The sequence below is a fragment of the Ipomoea nil genome, unplaced genomic scaffold (assembly GCF_001879475.1).
Source record: "Ipomoea nil cultivar Tokyo-kokei standard unplaced genomic scaffold, Asagao_1.1 scaffold0222, whole genome shotgun sequence".
NCBI classification, from domain to species: Eukaryota; Viridiplantae; Streptophyta; class Magnoliopsida; order Solanales; family Convolvulaceae; genus Ipomoea; species Ipomoea nil.
In genome coordinates this window covers 504,009-521,027 of record NW_017616650.1, presented here as the reverse complement: position 1 = coordinate 521,027, position 17,019 = coordinate 504,009, and the positions used below count along the sequence as shown (strand labels likewise).

The 17,019-nt window shown below is 37.8% G+C and overlaps 2 protein-coding genes across 2 annotated transcripts; one reads left to right on the top strand and one right to left on the bottom strand.

The window, feature by feature from the left end:
• The first annotated feature begins 6,490 nt into the window (after positions 1–6,490).
• On the top strand, positions 6,491–7,222 carry LOC109193692 (uncharacterized mitochondrial protein AtMg00810-like). The gene has a single exon (XM_019344547.1). It carries the CDS (start codon positions 6,491–6,493, stop codon positions 7,220–7,222), a length of 732 nt encoding a protein of 243 aa, XP_019200092.1.
• Positions 7,223–9,618: 2,396 nt separating this feature from the next.
• LOC109193059 (putative dual specificity protein phosphatase DSP8) lies at positions 9,619–12,625 on the bottom strand. Its single transcript, XM_019343856.1, has 6 exons — positions 12,034–12,625; positions 11,393–11,515; positions 11,020–11,113; positions 10,857–10,939; positions 10,653–10,742; positions 9,619–10,094 (listed from the first exon to the last, which is right to left on the bottom strand). Exons 1-6 carry the CDS (start codon positions 12,232–12,234, stop codon positions 9,831–9,833), a joined length of 855 nt encoding a protein of 284 aa, XP_019199401.1. The 5' UTR covers positions 12,235–12,625; the 3' UTR covers positions 9,619–9,830.
• Positions 12,626–17,019: the final 4,394 nt, after the last annotated feature.

The window sequence follows — 17,019 nt, the reverse complement described above, 5'->3', positions numbered from 1 at the left end:
ATATAGGCGTTTACACTTTATTGTGTTCCGTCTATTTCAGGCAGCGATAACTCCAATGTATAGTAACTCCATCGTAATTTGTTTTGAGTACTAAGTAGATATTGTATCACTCAATATATATATATACCTTCTGATAAATTCATGCACAAAATCTCATAATACGGTTTATTCCCTGTGTGGTTTAAACGCTAATTACACATGAGCGGAATTTACATCATACACACATTTAAATAATGCACTTGAGTGTGCGCAAACACACAAATTGATAATTAGTATCATTGATAATTGATTGCAACCATGTAGTAATATGTTTTATTACAAAATCGATATGATACAAAAGGCAAGTTGACTTATTTGTTCAAAATTACAAAAAATTTTATTGTGCATTTTTTTTTTAATTATCTTCAATCTGGACTGTTGATTTGGACTGCATTTATGATTGAGATTTAACCCTATTTTTTTTTACCTAAAGACCTCTTACGCATTTGATCCGCATCCTATAAATATAAAGGAATAAGGGTTAAATAGGCCACTCAACTGCACACCAAAGTGCAATTAGGCCATTGAACTTAAAAAGAATGCAATTAAGCCATTGAACAACACAAAAATAAACAATTTAGCCCAAAATGACTTGTTTACCTAGAATAGTAAGTTACCAATTTCAAAATTAATTTTTTAAAATAATTTTTAATAAATAAATAATTAAATTATTATTAAAAAAAAAAAAAAAAAAAAAAAAAAAAAAAAAACAGAAACTTCCGGCCGGCCGGCTACGTCTCCAGCCATGGAGACAAAGACCTTTGTCTCCATGGCCAGGGAGACGAAGGGACGTCCCTTCGTCTCCCTGGCCATGGAGACAAAGGACGTCATCTCCATGGCCGAAGACGATTCGTCTCCATAGCCATGGAGACGAAGGTCTTTGTCTCCATGGCTGGAGACGGAGGTTCGTCTCCAGCCATGGAGACAAAGCCGGCCGGAGACGATTCGTCTCCGGCCGGCAGTTTCTGTTTTTTTTTTTTTTTTTTTTTTAAATTTATTTATTTATTAATATTTTAATTATTTATTTATTAAAAGTTATTTTAAAAAATTAATTTTGAAATTGGTAACTTGCTACTCTAGGAAAACAAGTCATTTTGGGCTAAATTGTATGTTTTTGTGTTGTTCAATGGCTTAATTGCATTCTTTTTGAGTTCAATGGCCTAATTGCACTTTAGTGTGCAGTTGAGGGGCCTATTTGACCCTTATTCCAAATATAAATATAAATATTATGACAAAGACAAGAATGTTAGTTGAATGAACATATATAATATATCATTATTATTATTATTATCAAAACTTTCCTCCCATGAGATAGTCCAAGCTTTGGGTACTACTCATTGACAACAGATTTCACCATCTCTCCAAGTTCTTCCCATCTCTGATAGCAAAACATAAAAAAATATTAGCTCATCATTATATATATATAAAGTATGTGGACATTTAAAGAGCAAAAAACAAAAAATTTGGAGTAAAAGGTAAAAAAATCTTACATTTTCCTTGACGGAACGATAATGCACAGTACAAACAAGCAAAACTTGTTGTTTTCCACTTTGACTTTAGGGACAGATTCGGTTTTCTCCAGTAATACTTTTTATATATTTGAAAGTGAAAAATTATACATTCAAGTAAAAAAAAAAAAAAAAAAAGTTACTCCGTAGTACGGAGTACATTTTAAGGGCCGGGGATGTTTTAACTTTTACCATATACTGAATACAAATACACAAGAAAAACCCAACATCTTCAATCATGAGTAAAAATTATTTGGCAGGTTGGTAGTTTACAATTTAGTTGATTGCCTTTAAAGGCCCTATAGGTTAGGGGTTTCAAACTCATCTGCTCCTCCCGATCCGTGATGCCCTTTGCTTCTTCTGATTCTCCGCCCAAGACTCCCATGAATTGAAACCCCTAACCTATAGGGCTTTTTTTTTTTATTTTTTTATTTTTTTTTTAAAGAGGGGGGATTAAATCCTAGATCAATAGTTGATCCTCACAATGCTCTGAGCACCAAGAAAGCCGATCTCGTCTTCACGCAATAATTTTTGAATGTTCCTTGGTGGGCAATCGAACCACTTAAACTCGTTGTCGTTATTGCAAGCTTCTCTCGTTAATGCGTCAACTACTCTGTTTTGTTCTTTCGGAATATGGTTGAAAGTAATCTCATGTATCAGTGATAAGCTCCACTGCCTTTTTATAATCAGATTCAAAAGACACTTTTTTATAGCCTTTCTCCCATGCTTTCTCCATCCCCATAAGGATGCACCTAGCTATAGGGCTTTCACACACACATACATGCATCACTCCCTCTTTTGTATATGTAATTAATGAAGATACTATCTAGAAAGGATGCTTTTCTCACCTTTATCACCAATAAAGTTGGATTATATTGCTCTATCCCAATATTAGTTTTATAGTAACGGGCTTCTTTGTTTTTGTATATATATATATATATATATATATATATATATATATATATTGCTCTAATCTCTAGGGTTAGAAAATTCCGATAAGTGCATTCATTAAATTACTTATGTATGTACCTGTTTTGCAATGTACGTATGTAGTCCACCTTTGATTCATTCATTGATCTAGTATATATGTGGAAAGATTGATCTAGTATATATATGTGTATTTATTAAATATATTAGAACCATTTGCAAAGTACCTGTTTTGCAAGACAGGTACCGTTGATTCATTCATTGATCTAGTATATATATGTGCATTCATTAAATATATTAGAACTCTTTACAACAAAAATACTTGGTTACTATTTAAAAAAAAAGTTTAGTAACAATTATAATAAATCTCTTATATTATATTATATTCATTTACATATTTAAATAAATAAATTCGACATTATTAGGCAGTTAGTTTTTGGTTAGACTTTTATGTGTAGTTAGAGACTAATAAGGAGTGGTTATCTATTTCCTTGTTAACCTCTTCTGTATAAATAGCGTTGTATTCCCTTGCTTTTGTATAATCAATATATTATAAACTTCATCTGGTATCAGTCAGTCACTCCCAATCTCATGGCCACAAATGACAATATCTCCCTCCCGGATACGGCGAACACTTCCACAGACGGCTCGGCAGCGGCTGTCACCGTCTCCGAGCAACGTTCGTCCTCCATGCTCCAACAAGCGCACCACTACGTCTCCCTCAAGCTGTCTTCTTCGAATTTCCTTTTCTGGAAAGCCCAACTTGTTCCCTTCCTGCGTGGCCAAAGCTTGTATGGGTACGTTGATGGCACCCATCAGTGTCCACCGGAGTTCCTCGCAGCTTCGTCGACTGCCACGCCTGTTCTGAATCCGAGTCATGCCATATGGATCCAACAGGATCAGTCAATACTCAGCATGCTCATTTCATCCATGACGGAGGAGATACTTTATCTAGCCATTGGTCACTCCACGTCTCGCGCTGTCTGGGTTGCCGTGGAGACGGCGTTGGGTTCTGCTTCTCGCTCCCGGTCGCTCAGCCTGCTGTCTCAGTTACAAGGTCTTCAGCAAGGTGACTCATCTCCGGCTGTATATCTCGGTAAGGCGCAGGTTCTAGTTGAGCAGCTTGCTCAAGCTGGACGCCCTATCAGCCTGGATGAGCAGAACCTGCATGTTTTCCATGGACTTCGGCCGGAATACCGCGGCCTTGTTGCATCCCTCACGACGAAAAGCTCCCCTCTTACGATTCTAGAGGTTGCCGATCTTTTAGCAACTCATCAGTATCTGTTTCCAGATGAGACGTTGCCACCACCGCCCGCTACACCGACGATCATGGTGGCTCAGCAGTCCCAACCGTATTCAAACGCTGGGCGAGGTCGTGGGCGCAACAACAGAGGTCACCGGGGCGGCGGTGGAAGAAGACGAGGTCGCGGTGGGGTTCGTTGCCAAATTTGCGACGGCTCTGGACACACTGCTCTAACGTGTTACCGGCGCTTTGTTGATGTTTCCGGTCAAAGGATGGTCGCCGGACAGCCTGTAGCCCCAATGCCCCAGGCCCACATGGTCTCGCGTCAACTGCAGGACGACTACAATACTACCCCATTTTCCAACGTCTGGTTCCCGGACACGGGTGCGAATGCTCATGCAACCCCAAATGCAACAGCGTTAAGTAATGTTGAGCAATGCACCGGGGACGAGGCGTTGCGTGTGGGTGATGGTTCAGCACTCCCCATTCATAACACAGGTTCTTTAAATTTCTTTTCTAAGTCTCGGTCACTATCCCTAAATAGTGTCTTGCATGTTCCCAAATTACGTGCCTCCCTACTGTCTGTCCATAAATTCACCCGTGACAATGATGTTTATTTTGAATTTCACCCTACCCATTTTCTTGTGAAGGATCGTATCACCCGGGAGATTCTTCTTAGAGGTCCAAGTCACGCCGGGATGTACTCTCTCACCACGTCATCCCCAGTTGCGTTTCTCTCAGCCAAAGCGTCTCCCACAATATGGCATAATAGGCTCGGGCACCCTCATACCCGAGCTCTGCGTCAGGTTCTTGCTAGTTGTCCTGTTAGTGCTTCGTTACGGTCAATAAATTCTTTATGTACCGCGTGTCAGATGGGTAAGTCTGCGCGCTTCCCACTCACGCATATTGAGACTTCGAGTCAGTTTGTACTGGATTTGGTATTTACAGATATTTGGGGGCCATCACCGGTACCTTTTGTAGATGGTTTTAGGTATTTTGTCCTTTTTGTGGACGATTTTTTCCAGTTTATTTGGTATTATCCGATGAAGTTCAAATCGGATATTTATTCAATATTTGCTAAATTTCGTGCGTTAGTGGAAAATTCCTTTTCGACCACTATTAAGTGCATTCAGTCGGATATGGGTGGTGAATACCGAAAGTTGAACACGGTCTTTACCGCCGCAGGGATTTTACACAGACAGTCATCGCCGCATACACACGAGTAAAATGGCCGTGTGGAGCGGCGACACCGTCATGTGGTCGAGACTGGGTTAACTCTTCTTGCCCAAAGTCACGTACCACAAAAATATTGGCCTTTTGCCTTTGAGTCTGCCGTCCATCTAATAAATCATCTGCCCTTCACTGTTTCACAAAACATCAGTCCCTACTCCAAGTTGTACCATAAGCCACCTAATTACAGTTTGCTACGTGTGTTTGGGTGCGAGTGCTTTCCGTGCCTACGTCCGTACAATAGGCACAAGATGGATTATCGATCTACTTCATGTATATTTCTGGGTTACCCAGATTCATGTCTTGGCTACAGGTGTTTGGACAAGCAAACAGGCCGCATTTACATTGCCAGGCATGTGCGGTTCAACGAAGAGGTGTTTCCTTATGCAACTCACCCTACTGTTCAGACTGGGCCGAACACCGAAGCAGCAACACCACCTTGGGTGTCTTCACCGGTCTTATGCACGTCGGTTCCAATTCAGCCCGCATTGGTGTCCGAACCGGGCATAAGTCAGCCACAACTGCCGCAATTGCCGCCCCTCCCGACTTCTTCATCGACAGCAGGTGCGGCTTCCTCGTCTTATCAGCCGACCACTTCATCCACTACGTCAGGGGGGCGGCGCCGCGTCCGGCCTACTGTTCGGACGCATGTTATGCAACTACGGACGTCAACGCATGCGCAACATCGAAATCCGAGAACTCGCCCGACTGCGATGGTGGCCTCCGTAGATGATGACGAGCCCACTTGCCACTCGCAAGCTGTTAAGTCCTCACATTGGCGGGCGGCTATAGACACTGAGTTCAATGCTTTATTACAAAACCAAACCTGGCGGCTTGTTCCCCCGCGTCGAGATGTAAATGTAATAGGCAGTAAATGGGCTTTTCGTATTAAGCGGAAATCCGATGGCACCATTGACCGCTACAAGGCCTGACTCGTGGCAAGGGGTTTAACCAAGTGCCCGGTGAGGATTACTCCGAAACGTACAGTCCGGTGGTGAAACCAACCACCATTCGGCTCCTACTGGCTTTCGCCGTATCGAATAAGTGGGCTATGCGTCAATTGGATGTCCACAACGCATTTTTGAATGGGCACATTAACGAAGACATTTATATGCGGCAACCGCCCGGCTACACAAATCCAAATTTTCCTGACCATGTTTGTAAGCTACAGCGGTCGCTGTATGGGCTTAAACAGGCCCCTCGTGCGTGGTTTAAAAGACTACACGATTTTCTCTTACAGGTTGGATTTCGTCCGTCCAAAATGGATGTTTCTTTGTTTATTTTCGACTCTGGACAGGTCCGGGCATATGTGTTAGTCTACGTGGATGACATCCTTCTACTAGGCAACAACTCAGCAATGGTCGAAACAGTCATGGCCCAGCTGTCATCTACCTTTCGCATTCGTGATTTGGGGCGGCCTCGGTTCTTTTTAGGTATCGAGGCGACTTACAGCGATAATGGTCTGATGCTTTCACAACAAAGGTACATGAACGAACTCTTGCGCAAAGCCGGCATGGAATCTTGCAAACCGCTGTAAACTCCAATGGCGCTAGCTGCTTCAACTCCTACTGCAGGGTCTCCACCCCTCGATGATCCAACCCCATATAGACGTCTGGTTGGGTCCCTAATGTATCTACTAATCACTCATCCGGATCTGGCTTTTTCTGTGAATCGACTGTGTCAATTCATGCATACACCAACACAGGACAATTGGGCGTCACTCAAACGGGTGTTGCGCTATGTGCAAGGCACGCAGAGTCTGGGACTTCGTCTCACACAGTCATCTTCTCCGGTTGTGCATGCCTTTTCTGACTCCGATTGGGCGGGATGTTCTCTGGATCTAAAATCCACCGCTGGCTACGCCGTGTTTCTAGGCCCGAATCTTGTCTCTTGGACGTCTAGGAAGCAACGGACTGTCGCACGCTCTTCTACCGAAGCCGAGTACAAGTCTCTCGCCGACGTTGCTGCCGAAGTCACCTGGGTCCAGTCCTTGCTACGCGAACTTGGTTTGCTTTCCCCGACTATCCCGGTATTCTGGTGCGACAACTTAGGTGCAACATACCTGTGTGCTAATCCGGTGTTTCATGCCCGGACAAAGCACGTTGAAGTCGATTATCACTTCGTGCGAGATAAAGTGTCAACGGGAGCTCTAAAAGTGAACTTCGTCTCCACCAATGACCAGCTCGCCGACATCTTCACTAAGCCTCTCTCCTCAGCTCGCTTTGGTGATCTACGGTGCAAGCTTGGCGTGGTCCCGTGTCCCGCTTCAGCTTGAGGGGGAGTATTAGGCAATTAGTTTTTGGTTAGACTTTTATGTGTAGTTAGAGACTAATAAGGAGTGGTTATCTATTTCCTTGTTAACCTCTTCTGTATAAATAGCGTTGTATTCCCTTGCTTTTGTATAATCAATATATTATAAACTTCATCGACATTAAATTACTTATGTATGTACCTGCTTTGCAATGTACGCCCACCTGCTTTGCAATGTACGCCCAGTCACCCACTAGTTGCATTCTCTATATATAACCAACAAACGAGAATGATACACAAGTAAACGGAGGCTTAACACTGGGACTGGTAGAGTAAATTAGAAGCTGTGTACTCACTATGAATAAAGTCCACCGCTTGGTTAATACAAATGAGAATAACGACGGAATAGCAGCTGGAGAGAGAGAGGATCACGGAATAGCCATGGCTACCGGCGTAATATAGTTGAGGTAGTCTCACAAAGTCATATACCAGCTTTTGTGAAACTGCTCAATTGTATTATGCATGTACCCATGGTATCAACATCATGGGACCAACTGAAGGCAAACTACCAACCTGCCAAAGAATTTTTACCCATGATTATATTGAAGAGGTTGATTTTTTCTTCTTTACTTGTATTCAGTATACGGTAAAGGTTAAAATATCCACAACTCTTAAAATGTACTCCGTACTACAGATTAACTCTGTTTTTTTTTACTTGAATGTATAATTTTTCACTTTCAGATATATAAAGTTTTATTGGAGAAAATCGAATCTGTCCCTAAAGCCAAAGTAGAAAACAACAAGTTTTGCTTGTCTGTGCATTATCGTTCCGTCAAAGAAAATGTAAGATTTTTTACCTTTTACTCCGAATTTTTTGTTTTTTGCTCTTTAAATGTTCACATACTTTATATATATATATATAATGATATAATGATGAGCTACATTTTTTTATGTTCTGCTATTAGAGATGGGAAGAACTGAGAGAGATGGTGAAATCTGTTGTCAATGAGTACCCAAAGCTTGGACTATCTCATGGGAGGAAGGTACATAATAATAATTATATATTTATATATGTTAGTTCAACTAACATTCTTGTCTTTGTACCAAGACTATGTGGTCTAATGGTACCCGGGTTGGAAGATTGTGAGTTCAAGCCTCAGTGGAGGTGTTATTGGCTCCTTGTGTTTGCGGATTAATTGCGTACGAGGTCTTTAGGTAAAAAAATATGGTTAAGTCTCAACCATAGATGTAATCTAAATCAACAGCCCAAATTGAAGATAATTAAAAAAAATGTGATGTTGCATTCTTGTAATTTTGAGTAAATAAGTCAGTTTGTCTTTTGTATCCAAGTGCACATTTGTTCTTTTTCGAGTACACATATTCCTTTTCTTTAAGTGCATACTTTTTCTTCTTCGAGTGTATCACTTTTATTTCAGTACTTAGTTTCTATTTTAAGTGCACATTTTTGTGCCTTAGAGTGCAAATCTTTTGGCCTTAAAGTGCACGTTTTGTAACTTTCGAGTGCATGATTTTCTTTCTCAGAGTGCATAATTAATTTCATTCAATTTTTTTTTTTAGTGTACTTTTTTTTTCTTCCTTGCCTTCTAGTGATCCTCTTTATGCTTTCAAATTAAATGCTCAATTTAATGCCTAAAAGTGTATGTGTGTCTTACTATTGTGTAAAAATTAAAATAAAAAATAAAATTAAAAAAAAAACTTAGCATTCAAGTGAACCCTTTTGCTTTCAAGTGCACAGTTTTATGCCTTCAAGTGCATGTTTCCTTGTTAACCGAACCCGACACATAAAATGAGAATGATTGAGTATTATTTTTTGAAAGAATAATACGGAGTATTACTTATGAAGTGGAGGAGAGAGGGGAGAGTTGGTTGCAGGAGGTTGGGGATTTTGTCCCCTTGTGTAGGTCCCACAAAGGACTGCATATTCGTGCTTTTTTTTTTTTAACCTCTTTCTCTCATTTTTTTCTTTCCTAATCACACCTACAAAAACTCTTAAAATATCACACCAAAATACCTACTATTGGAAATGCACTTACCTTTGATTAAGAATGAATAAGTCTTTTCCACTCAACCACACCCTCCAGGTTACACTTCTAAACTAATTATAATATGTATTTAGTTGATTAGTATCATTGATAGCAACTAATGGCCCCGTTTTGAAAAAAATAGTTAACTTATAAGTCAATGTTGACTTATTTGACCACTATTAACTTTTAATTTGATTAAAAAATCAATATAAGTATTCATTTAATTAACTTTTTATAATTTCAAAATGCTAAAATTCAAAAAACTGCTCAAAGCAACTTTTATCAATTAACAACTAATTTATCAAACACTTTTCTACAATTAGCTAATGCTATCAACTAATTATACCCTCTAATTAACCCAATCATCTAACAGCCATTTACCAAACAGGGCCAACATGTTTTATTACAGAATCGATGTGATACATTGTTGAAGGATCTTCAACTGTATGTTTTTTTTTTCCTATTAATATTGCATGGATATTTACTGGTGGGCAAAATAGTAAAGATTTTTTATATATACATTACTGTACGAACTTATTGACAGTTCTCTTCCGCAGAAGCTGGTAGATTAAGATTACGAGACAGGAATTAGCAGGCACGAGCCTCTGTAAGCTGCCGGGTAACAGGTCCATAAACACCAGACACTTTCAACGTTGCGAATAGGCAAGAAAGTTTTGCTATCATGGGCCTTGTCCGACCCCCCATACGGGGGACGACTGCCAGCTGCCTACCAGAATAATCGTCGGGTGAGCTATGGTACCCTTCGAGATCTGCTCTTGTGATCAACACGGCATCTGCAGGCGAGAATGTAGTAGTTGATGCAGCACGCCACTGCTTGAATTCTTGAACAGCCTGTTAAATAGACAGATGGCAGAGCATAATGGTGAGCTTAGCCCCATCTTTAAACTACGCAAAATAATGTTAACCGAGGCTCCCTTGAGCCAGGGTTCATATGGGAAAAGGGTCAAATAAGCCCTTAAACTTTACTTGAAAAGCCAATTAGGTCCCTAAACTTTTAAAAAGTGCAATTACACCATTTTAACATGTTATATTGAGGCAATGGAGTCCAAGAACCGGTTAATGACCTGCTATTACAGGTCATTTCGGTTCAGAAGGTGACCAATTGGTCGCCTTCTCTGGTAGATGGCGACCAGCGACGGTTCGGCAGTCGTTAGTCGCCGGAGATGATGCCTGAACTGAAATGACCTGTAATAGCCGGTTCTTAGACTTCATTGCCTCAATATGACATGTTAAAGGGTATAATTACACTTTTTAGAAGTTTAGGAACCTAAGCTTAGGGACTTATTTGACCCTTTTCCCAAAAAAGAATCAAGTATTTGGCAAAATTTAAGAGAGACTCCCGGTATCAATTTAGCCTCTATACAATAAATGATCAGCTTATGTTCTTACCTTCCATTGGGAAGGAGCCAACAGTACTCTAGGTCTCACAGAGCGGACATATTCCAGTGCAGCTGCAGGAGTCATGTGTTTATACACCACCTGAAAAGTGAAAACCACGAAAGCATTGAAACCCACTTCCAATCCATATAACCGCCCCGAGATTTCAGAAGTAAACATGCAGCCTGAAAAGAATTAACTAGTAAAGAACCTTACCAAATAGCAAAGCACAACGGTGGTGCTCCTTCCTCTACCTGCTTTGCAATGTACGTATGTAGTCCGCCCACTAGTTGCATTCTCTATAACCAACAAACGAGAATGATACACAAGTAAACGGAGGCTTAACACTGGTAGAGTAAATTAGAAGCTGTGTACTCACTATGAATAAAGTCCACCGCTTGGTTAATATTGCCAAAGGATGGCGCAAAAAGATAATCTCTAGTTGGAATGACGAGGTGGTCTATCTCATGTGCCTAACAATTACAAAATAGAAAAAATGTGAACAAAGATAATCCCTTGAACTTGCTACACGTACTGAACCTCTTTGGTACATTTCCAAGGAAAGAATAGATTCCGGCCAGCAGCAAAATGTGAAGGCACATAAAAAAGAAGTTAACAATATATGTTCATAAACCCTCAGGAAAAAGAACTTGTTCTTTCCTAGCAATGAATGCCCGACAAGGGAAAAGGAATATATCACAACCATCTCTTCAAGAAGAAAACGATATTAACTATCAAACATTCAAACTTACACGATATAAAGACGTTGGAACCAAAGTTTCATAGGGCTCGTTCAAAGTGATCACACCACCAACGCCAAGCTGCTTCAAACGTGGAACATCCTTCGGAAATGGTACAGCTCCTAGCAAAATAAACTGTACATCCAGAACGAAATCACGCAAGCTTTATGTGCTCGTCATTTAGAAGTACCAAATGACCAAGGAAACAAACCAAAAGATACATATTCAGTTCTTTAACTTCTCCCAGTAATGTACAAACAAAAGAAACAAATTATTACTTCAATAATTATACACAGTTCAGACAAATTTTCCAAAATAGTTAGATCACCATAAGACTGAACTTGGCACCTCATTTGTGCCTGCTATAATAATATTTTCTATTTTCTTTAATCTCCACCATTTTTCTTCATAATTAAACAAAGAGTGACTGCAAATAACAGCAAATTTCAAATTCAAACACATCATCAAATACAAACAAGCATTCATCTAATGAACCAGCCATCTAACATCCCAAAACAATCAAAGGTATTAGTAAAGAATCTCAACAAAAGTACCGAACTTTCACTGTCTAGAAACTAAATTATCAAATTTTCACATCCTATAAACTAAATTAGCTAAATTAATTAATTTAGCAATAAAATTGGAAAACATACCTGATCAACCCGATCCCACCATCGAAACTCGGCCTGAATTTTGTTTCTGAAGACATTGTAGAGTAAGGTCGGGTAAAAGAGGATCCTAGCTCCAGCTCCGACCAGCGCTCTCTTCGCGTCGACCCGAACTATCATCAGGCTTCTCTCATTTTCACTACCACACTTACTCTCACTACTATCATCCAATTCTTCGATCTTCATTTCAGCGTGAAATACTCGAAAACCCTAGCCCCAATCCAACCGATTGCTATGTCCCCAAATCCCCAGCCCTAATTGACGAAACCCATGAATTGGGGTGCAAAAATTTAGCGAAATTCGTAGAAGATTGTGCTGATGGATACTATGCTTGGTGATGATTTCGACGAAAACGCGCTATTCTCAAGAAAAATTATATGAATCGAGAGAGGATAAGAAGGCCGACACGTCGGCAATGGAGGATTAAAGGGTATTTCTCCGATTAATGGATAAAAATCGTCGTTTTTCGTGTTGAAGTTTGATTGAAAGAGCAGAGGGTCCAGATGATTCTTGACTGAGCCGAGAGGATCAGAGAAAGTAGATTACAGAGAGGGTCAACCTCTGAAATGGTGTAATTTTCAAAATGACCCCTATTATATTTATAGCAAGACCCTTTTTTCATTTATATTATTTCTTTTGCCCCGTTTAGTTTTAGGTGGAACACGATTAATTCTAACATTATTGAGAACGTACGTTATTATTATTTTTTTAAATGACATCATTTAATAATTAAAATGACATTTATCTACCTTGGAAATTTAATTACATTATGTTTTTATGCTATCCATCTTTATTGGTAGGTGTACATAAAAGGGTGCTGCTAATAGAGATTAAACCTGCAACTTCTAAGCTAATCACATAAGTATCAATCCACCAAACCACACTATCTCTTGTTTATTAAAGGGCAATATGTTTTACTTAGTCATGTGAAGATGGTTAGCATCTAGATAATGAGAGGATTTGTTCTATAAAAAAAAGAAGGTAGTGAGAGGATACATGTATAGCCAATAATGAAAATAAACGTACATTTATCAAACATCGTGAAATCTGCAACAATATAAATAGAGTGTTTTGTCTCTCTTAAATCATCATCCCTTGAATCACTAATGTCTCCCTAATTTAGTGGATTGTGTTCCTAATAACGTTCAACTCGTATATTAGGGTTCAATTCTAGCAGTAGTATTTCTGAACTGTTATTTTGTGCCCGTATCTCGAACTTTGTATGTATTCTTTTGAATAGAGCATCCACACTAAGGGGAGATTGTGGAGTTATTTCAGAAGAAATAACTTGGATTGAGTTATTCACTAGTGTGGGATGGAGTTATTAGATGAAATAATCATCCTGCAAATTACAAAATAATGTCAGAAAATAAAGAAAAAGAAAAAGTGAAAGGAAGAAATGCTGTGCGCGTTTCGCGCACAGCAGGGCCAAAACCTGGCGCGTGCAGTGCACGCGCCAGGTGGCGCGTCAGGCGCGCCAGTCGGCGCGACTGGCGCGCCTGACATAACTTTTTTTATTTTTTTTTTTTAATTTTTTTTTATTCTGTTTTGTTTTATTTTATTTATTTTTTCTCTCCCCTCCCACCTTCTCTTTCCTAATCACTCTTACATTATCTCCACATTCTTCCCAACTAATGTGGATGCTCAGCCTAGGCTAGGGTGCTAATACTACTACTTTTCGATTCTATTCTGACAAAACCATCACATTTTATACTAATTTTGGAAACATAATTTTTTATTATTTTCTTTATATGTGATTTATGAGAGGATAGGTTTTTGACTTTCTTTGTTTTGTTGAGTACAATAAAAGAGAGATAAGGGTTGAAATGTATACATTTGTAGTCAAACTTAAATTTAGCATATTTGGTCATCAATATACTAAAAAAAAATTGTACGTTTCGGATAAAGGAAAACGTTTTTTTTAAATAGTCTGAATGATAAAACTTAGGAGTTAAGGAAATTATCCTTAGACACACTTCTTTGTAAAAATGGACAAACAAATATTTGAAGTATGAATACATTTATAATGCCAATAGTTATGCTGTGCAACCGTGTGTACCATGTTTGGTACACACGGTTGCAAAACAATATCGTTTTGACTAAAAACGCGCGTCCTATTAAAAAAAAAAAAAAATCAGTTTCGATTTCCCTCAACAACATTATGTTGTTCATTTATTCTAGATTTTTAGTTCATTCATTGTGGATATTTAGTTCATTCATTCTGAATTTTAGTTATTTATTCACTGTGGATATTTAGTTCATTCATTGTAGATATTTAGTTCATTCATTGTAGATATTTAGTTCATTCATTGTGGATATATAATTCAAATTATGCACACACAAAAATGATATTGTCGGGAATCAAACCTGAATTTTTTCTATTAAGTGGGACACACATTTTTAGTCAAAATGACGTTTTTGCAACCGTGTGCACCATACAAAGCATGATTTGCGTTATAATTCTCTATATATATAGTACCATGTCGTTTTAAAAAAAAAAAAAATAAGTAATTTTATTTGCATTTTTAAAATTTAAAATACAATCTTGTAGAAATTGCTATAATGATAACATACAATAACTTATTCTAGGCAAATTATGCTATGCGCACGACTCTAAAACGGCGTCGTTTTCAAGTTCTAACTAAAAAAAAAAAAAAAAATTGTTCAAAAGGCCGTTAACGGTGTTAACAGTGTATTCGGTATGAAATTATGAATGTACAGTTATGACATTATGAATGTACAGTTATAGAATTATGAATGTATAGTTATGGAATTATGAACTTACAATTATGAACATAGAGCTTCGAAAATTATGAATGTTCGGTATGGAATTATGAATATACAGTATGGAATTATGAATGTACAGTTATGGAATTTTAAATGTACAATTATGGAATTATGAATGTACAGTTATGAAATTATGAACACCGAACTCTGACATTATGAACTTACAATTATGAACATAGAGCTTCGAAAATTATGAATTTACAGTTATTGAATTATGAATGTACAGTTACGAAATTATGAATGTACAGTTATGGAATTATGAATGTACAGTTATGAAATTATGAACACAAAGCTTTGAATATATGCTCCTATAACGAAGCGGTCTGAAATTTTTTTTTTAAAAAAAAAAAAGAAGAAGAAGAAGATAACAGTGCCGTTGCTGGGCACGAGTCCACAGCATAACGACTCCTTATTCTAACGTAACTAACTTAATTACATCTTTTTGGACCATAGAAAAACAATCAAAATTACTTTTAAAGATTTTAGTTGTTTAAGCATTAGTCTCTTTTCTCAAATACTATCTATTAAATCAGTGAGTTAAGTCCGTCTCAATAATCACCACTCATCTCAATAATCATCTTTATAATAATCGCTTAATTATATTAATCGTACACCTTATGCCACCATCGTGATTTTAACGTTTGCAAGTATTTGATGATGACGGTGTACTCCTTTCTGTCCATCGCTAATTATATTATTTAATTTGTCGAAATTGCAATTTCCTTAACCACTCCTTAGCTTTCACGAAGTGACTAATGCTCAATTGACCAACCTTGCCCATATGTTTAGTTATGGGCCATTGTATTGTCTTCTCAAGTTGTTTTATGGTAGGATTGAGTCATCTCATATAATTCCAACAACACTAATAACATCTCATGTATCACAGTATCCAGTGCTGGTTTTTAGATTTTTGTGGCCCTATTCTGGTAAATAAATGAGACCCCACCAAAATCACAATCTTTAAAATTAATACCGTATTTTTTTCTAATAATAATAATAATAATAAGGTGGTAAAATGTTACTATGCGCAAAGAAAAAATCAAAAAACATATTATGGAATAAATCATAATTATAACAATAATAATAGTGTGCGTAAACTCGCAATGCAAAAGGATTAAAAAATAGAGAAAAGCCAAAAGACATATTATGAAGCACACAAGTTTCGAACCTTTGACCTTCAAGTCAAAATAAAATAAATAAATATTCTTACCATTTCTTCATAAAGCCTCTTAAAGTTAAGTGAAAACTTTTATTTTTTATTTCTAAATTAGTTAGGTAAAAGTTAAATATTAGACCTCTAAAATTTGGAGACCCCTCTAAAATTTGAGGCCATGTGCGGTAGCCCAGCTGCACAACCTAAAATCCGGCCCTAACACTATCACATGATGAGTTGTTGTACTTCAGGTACATATTCCCATTTTATTTCGTATACCGTAATATATGTTGATTGACTAGGTCCTGTTTGGTAAATGATTGTTAGCTGATAGCTGACTGAGTTAATTAGATAACATTAGCTGATTGTAGAAAAGTGTTTGGTAAATTAGCTGTTAACTGACAGTTGTTTGGTATAATTTCTTTTTTCAAAAGCTAATTAACCAAACACTTATATGGATTTTTAAACCAAGTAAAACAATAAGGGCGTGTTTGCTGGTTCGCACTTAGGAATCGGAATGGGCATCAAATACTTGGTAATGGTAATGAGTTTTAGTAAAAGTATTTTGTATGTTTGGTAGTTGGGTGGGATGTGAATGATTATCAATAATGTTATTTGATTATGTATGATCCTATAATGGGAATAAAGATTTTAAAAATACAAGAACACAAAATTAAAACAATTGATTCTAATATAAAGACATCCAAAACACCAATATGAACAAACAAATAAAAACAAAAATCTAAAAGCACTAATCAAAGGGGATGAGAGAAATAAGGAAACAATCCTTATGCCATGGAACCGTGTTCACCATCCATGGTGAACACGGTCTCAACGATAACGGTGCACCGTTATCTTTTTTTTTTTTTTTTTCTTAACTAACTGCGCGACTTTTCTTCTTCATTTTCACATTTCGCGGTTTCACTTTCTCTTCGCGCAAGTTTCTTCAACATTCATAAATTATGAATGTGCAGTTATGAAATTATGAATTTTCTTTTATGAAATTATGAATTTTCTGTTATGAGATTATG

Coding starts and splice junctions, on each gene's coding strand:
- LOC109193692 (XM_019344547.1), top strand. CDS start 6,491: ATGGCGCTAGCTGCTTCAACTCCTACTGCAGGGTCTCCACCCCTCGAT.
- LOC109193059 (XM_019343856.1), bottom strand. CDS start 12,234: ATGAAGATCGAAGAATTGGATGATAGTAGTGAGAGTAAGTGTGGTAGT. Junction 10,743..10,856: donor CCGTTGTGCTTTGCTATTTG/GTAAGGTTCTTT, acceptor TTCACTTTTCAG/GTGGTGTATAAACACATGAC. Junction 10,095..10,652: donor TGGCTCCTTCCCAATGGAAG/GTAAGAACATAA, acceptor TCTATTTAACAG/GCTGTTCAAGAATTCAAGCA.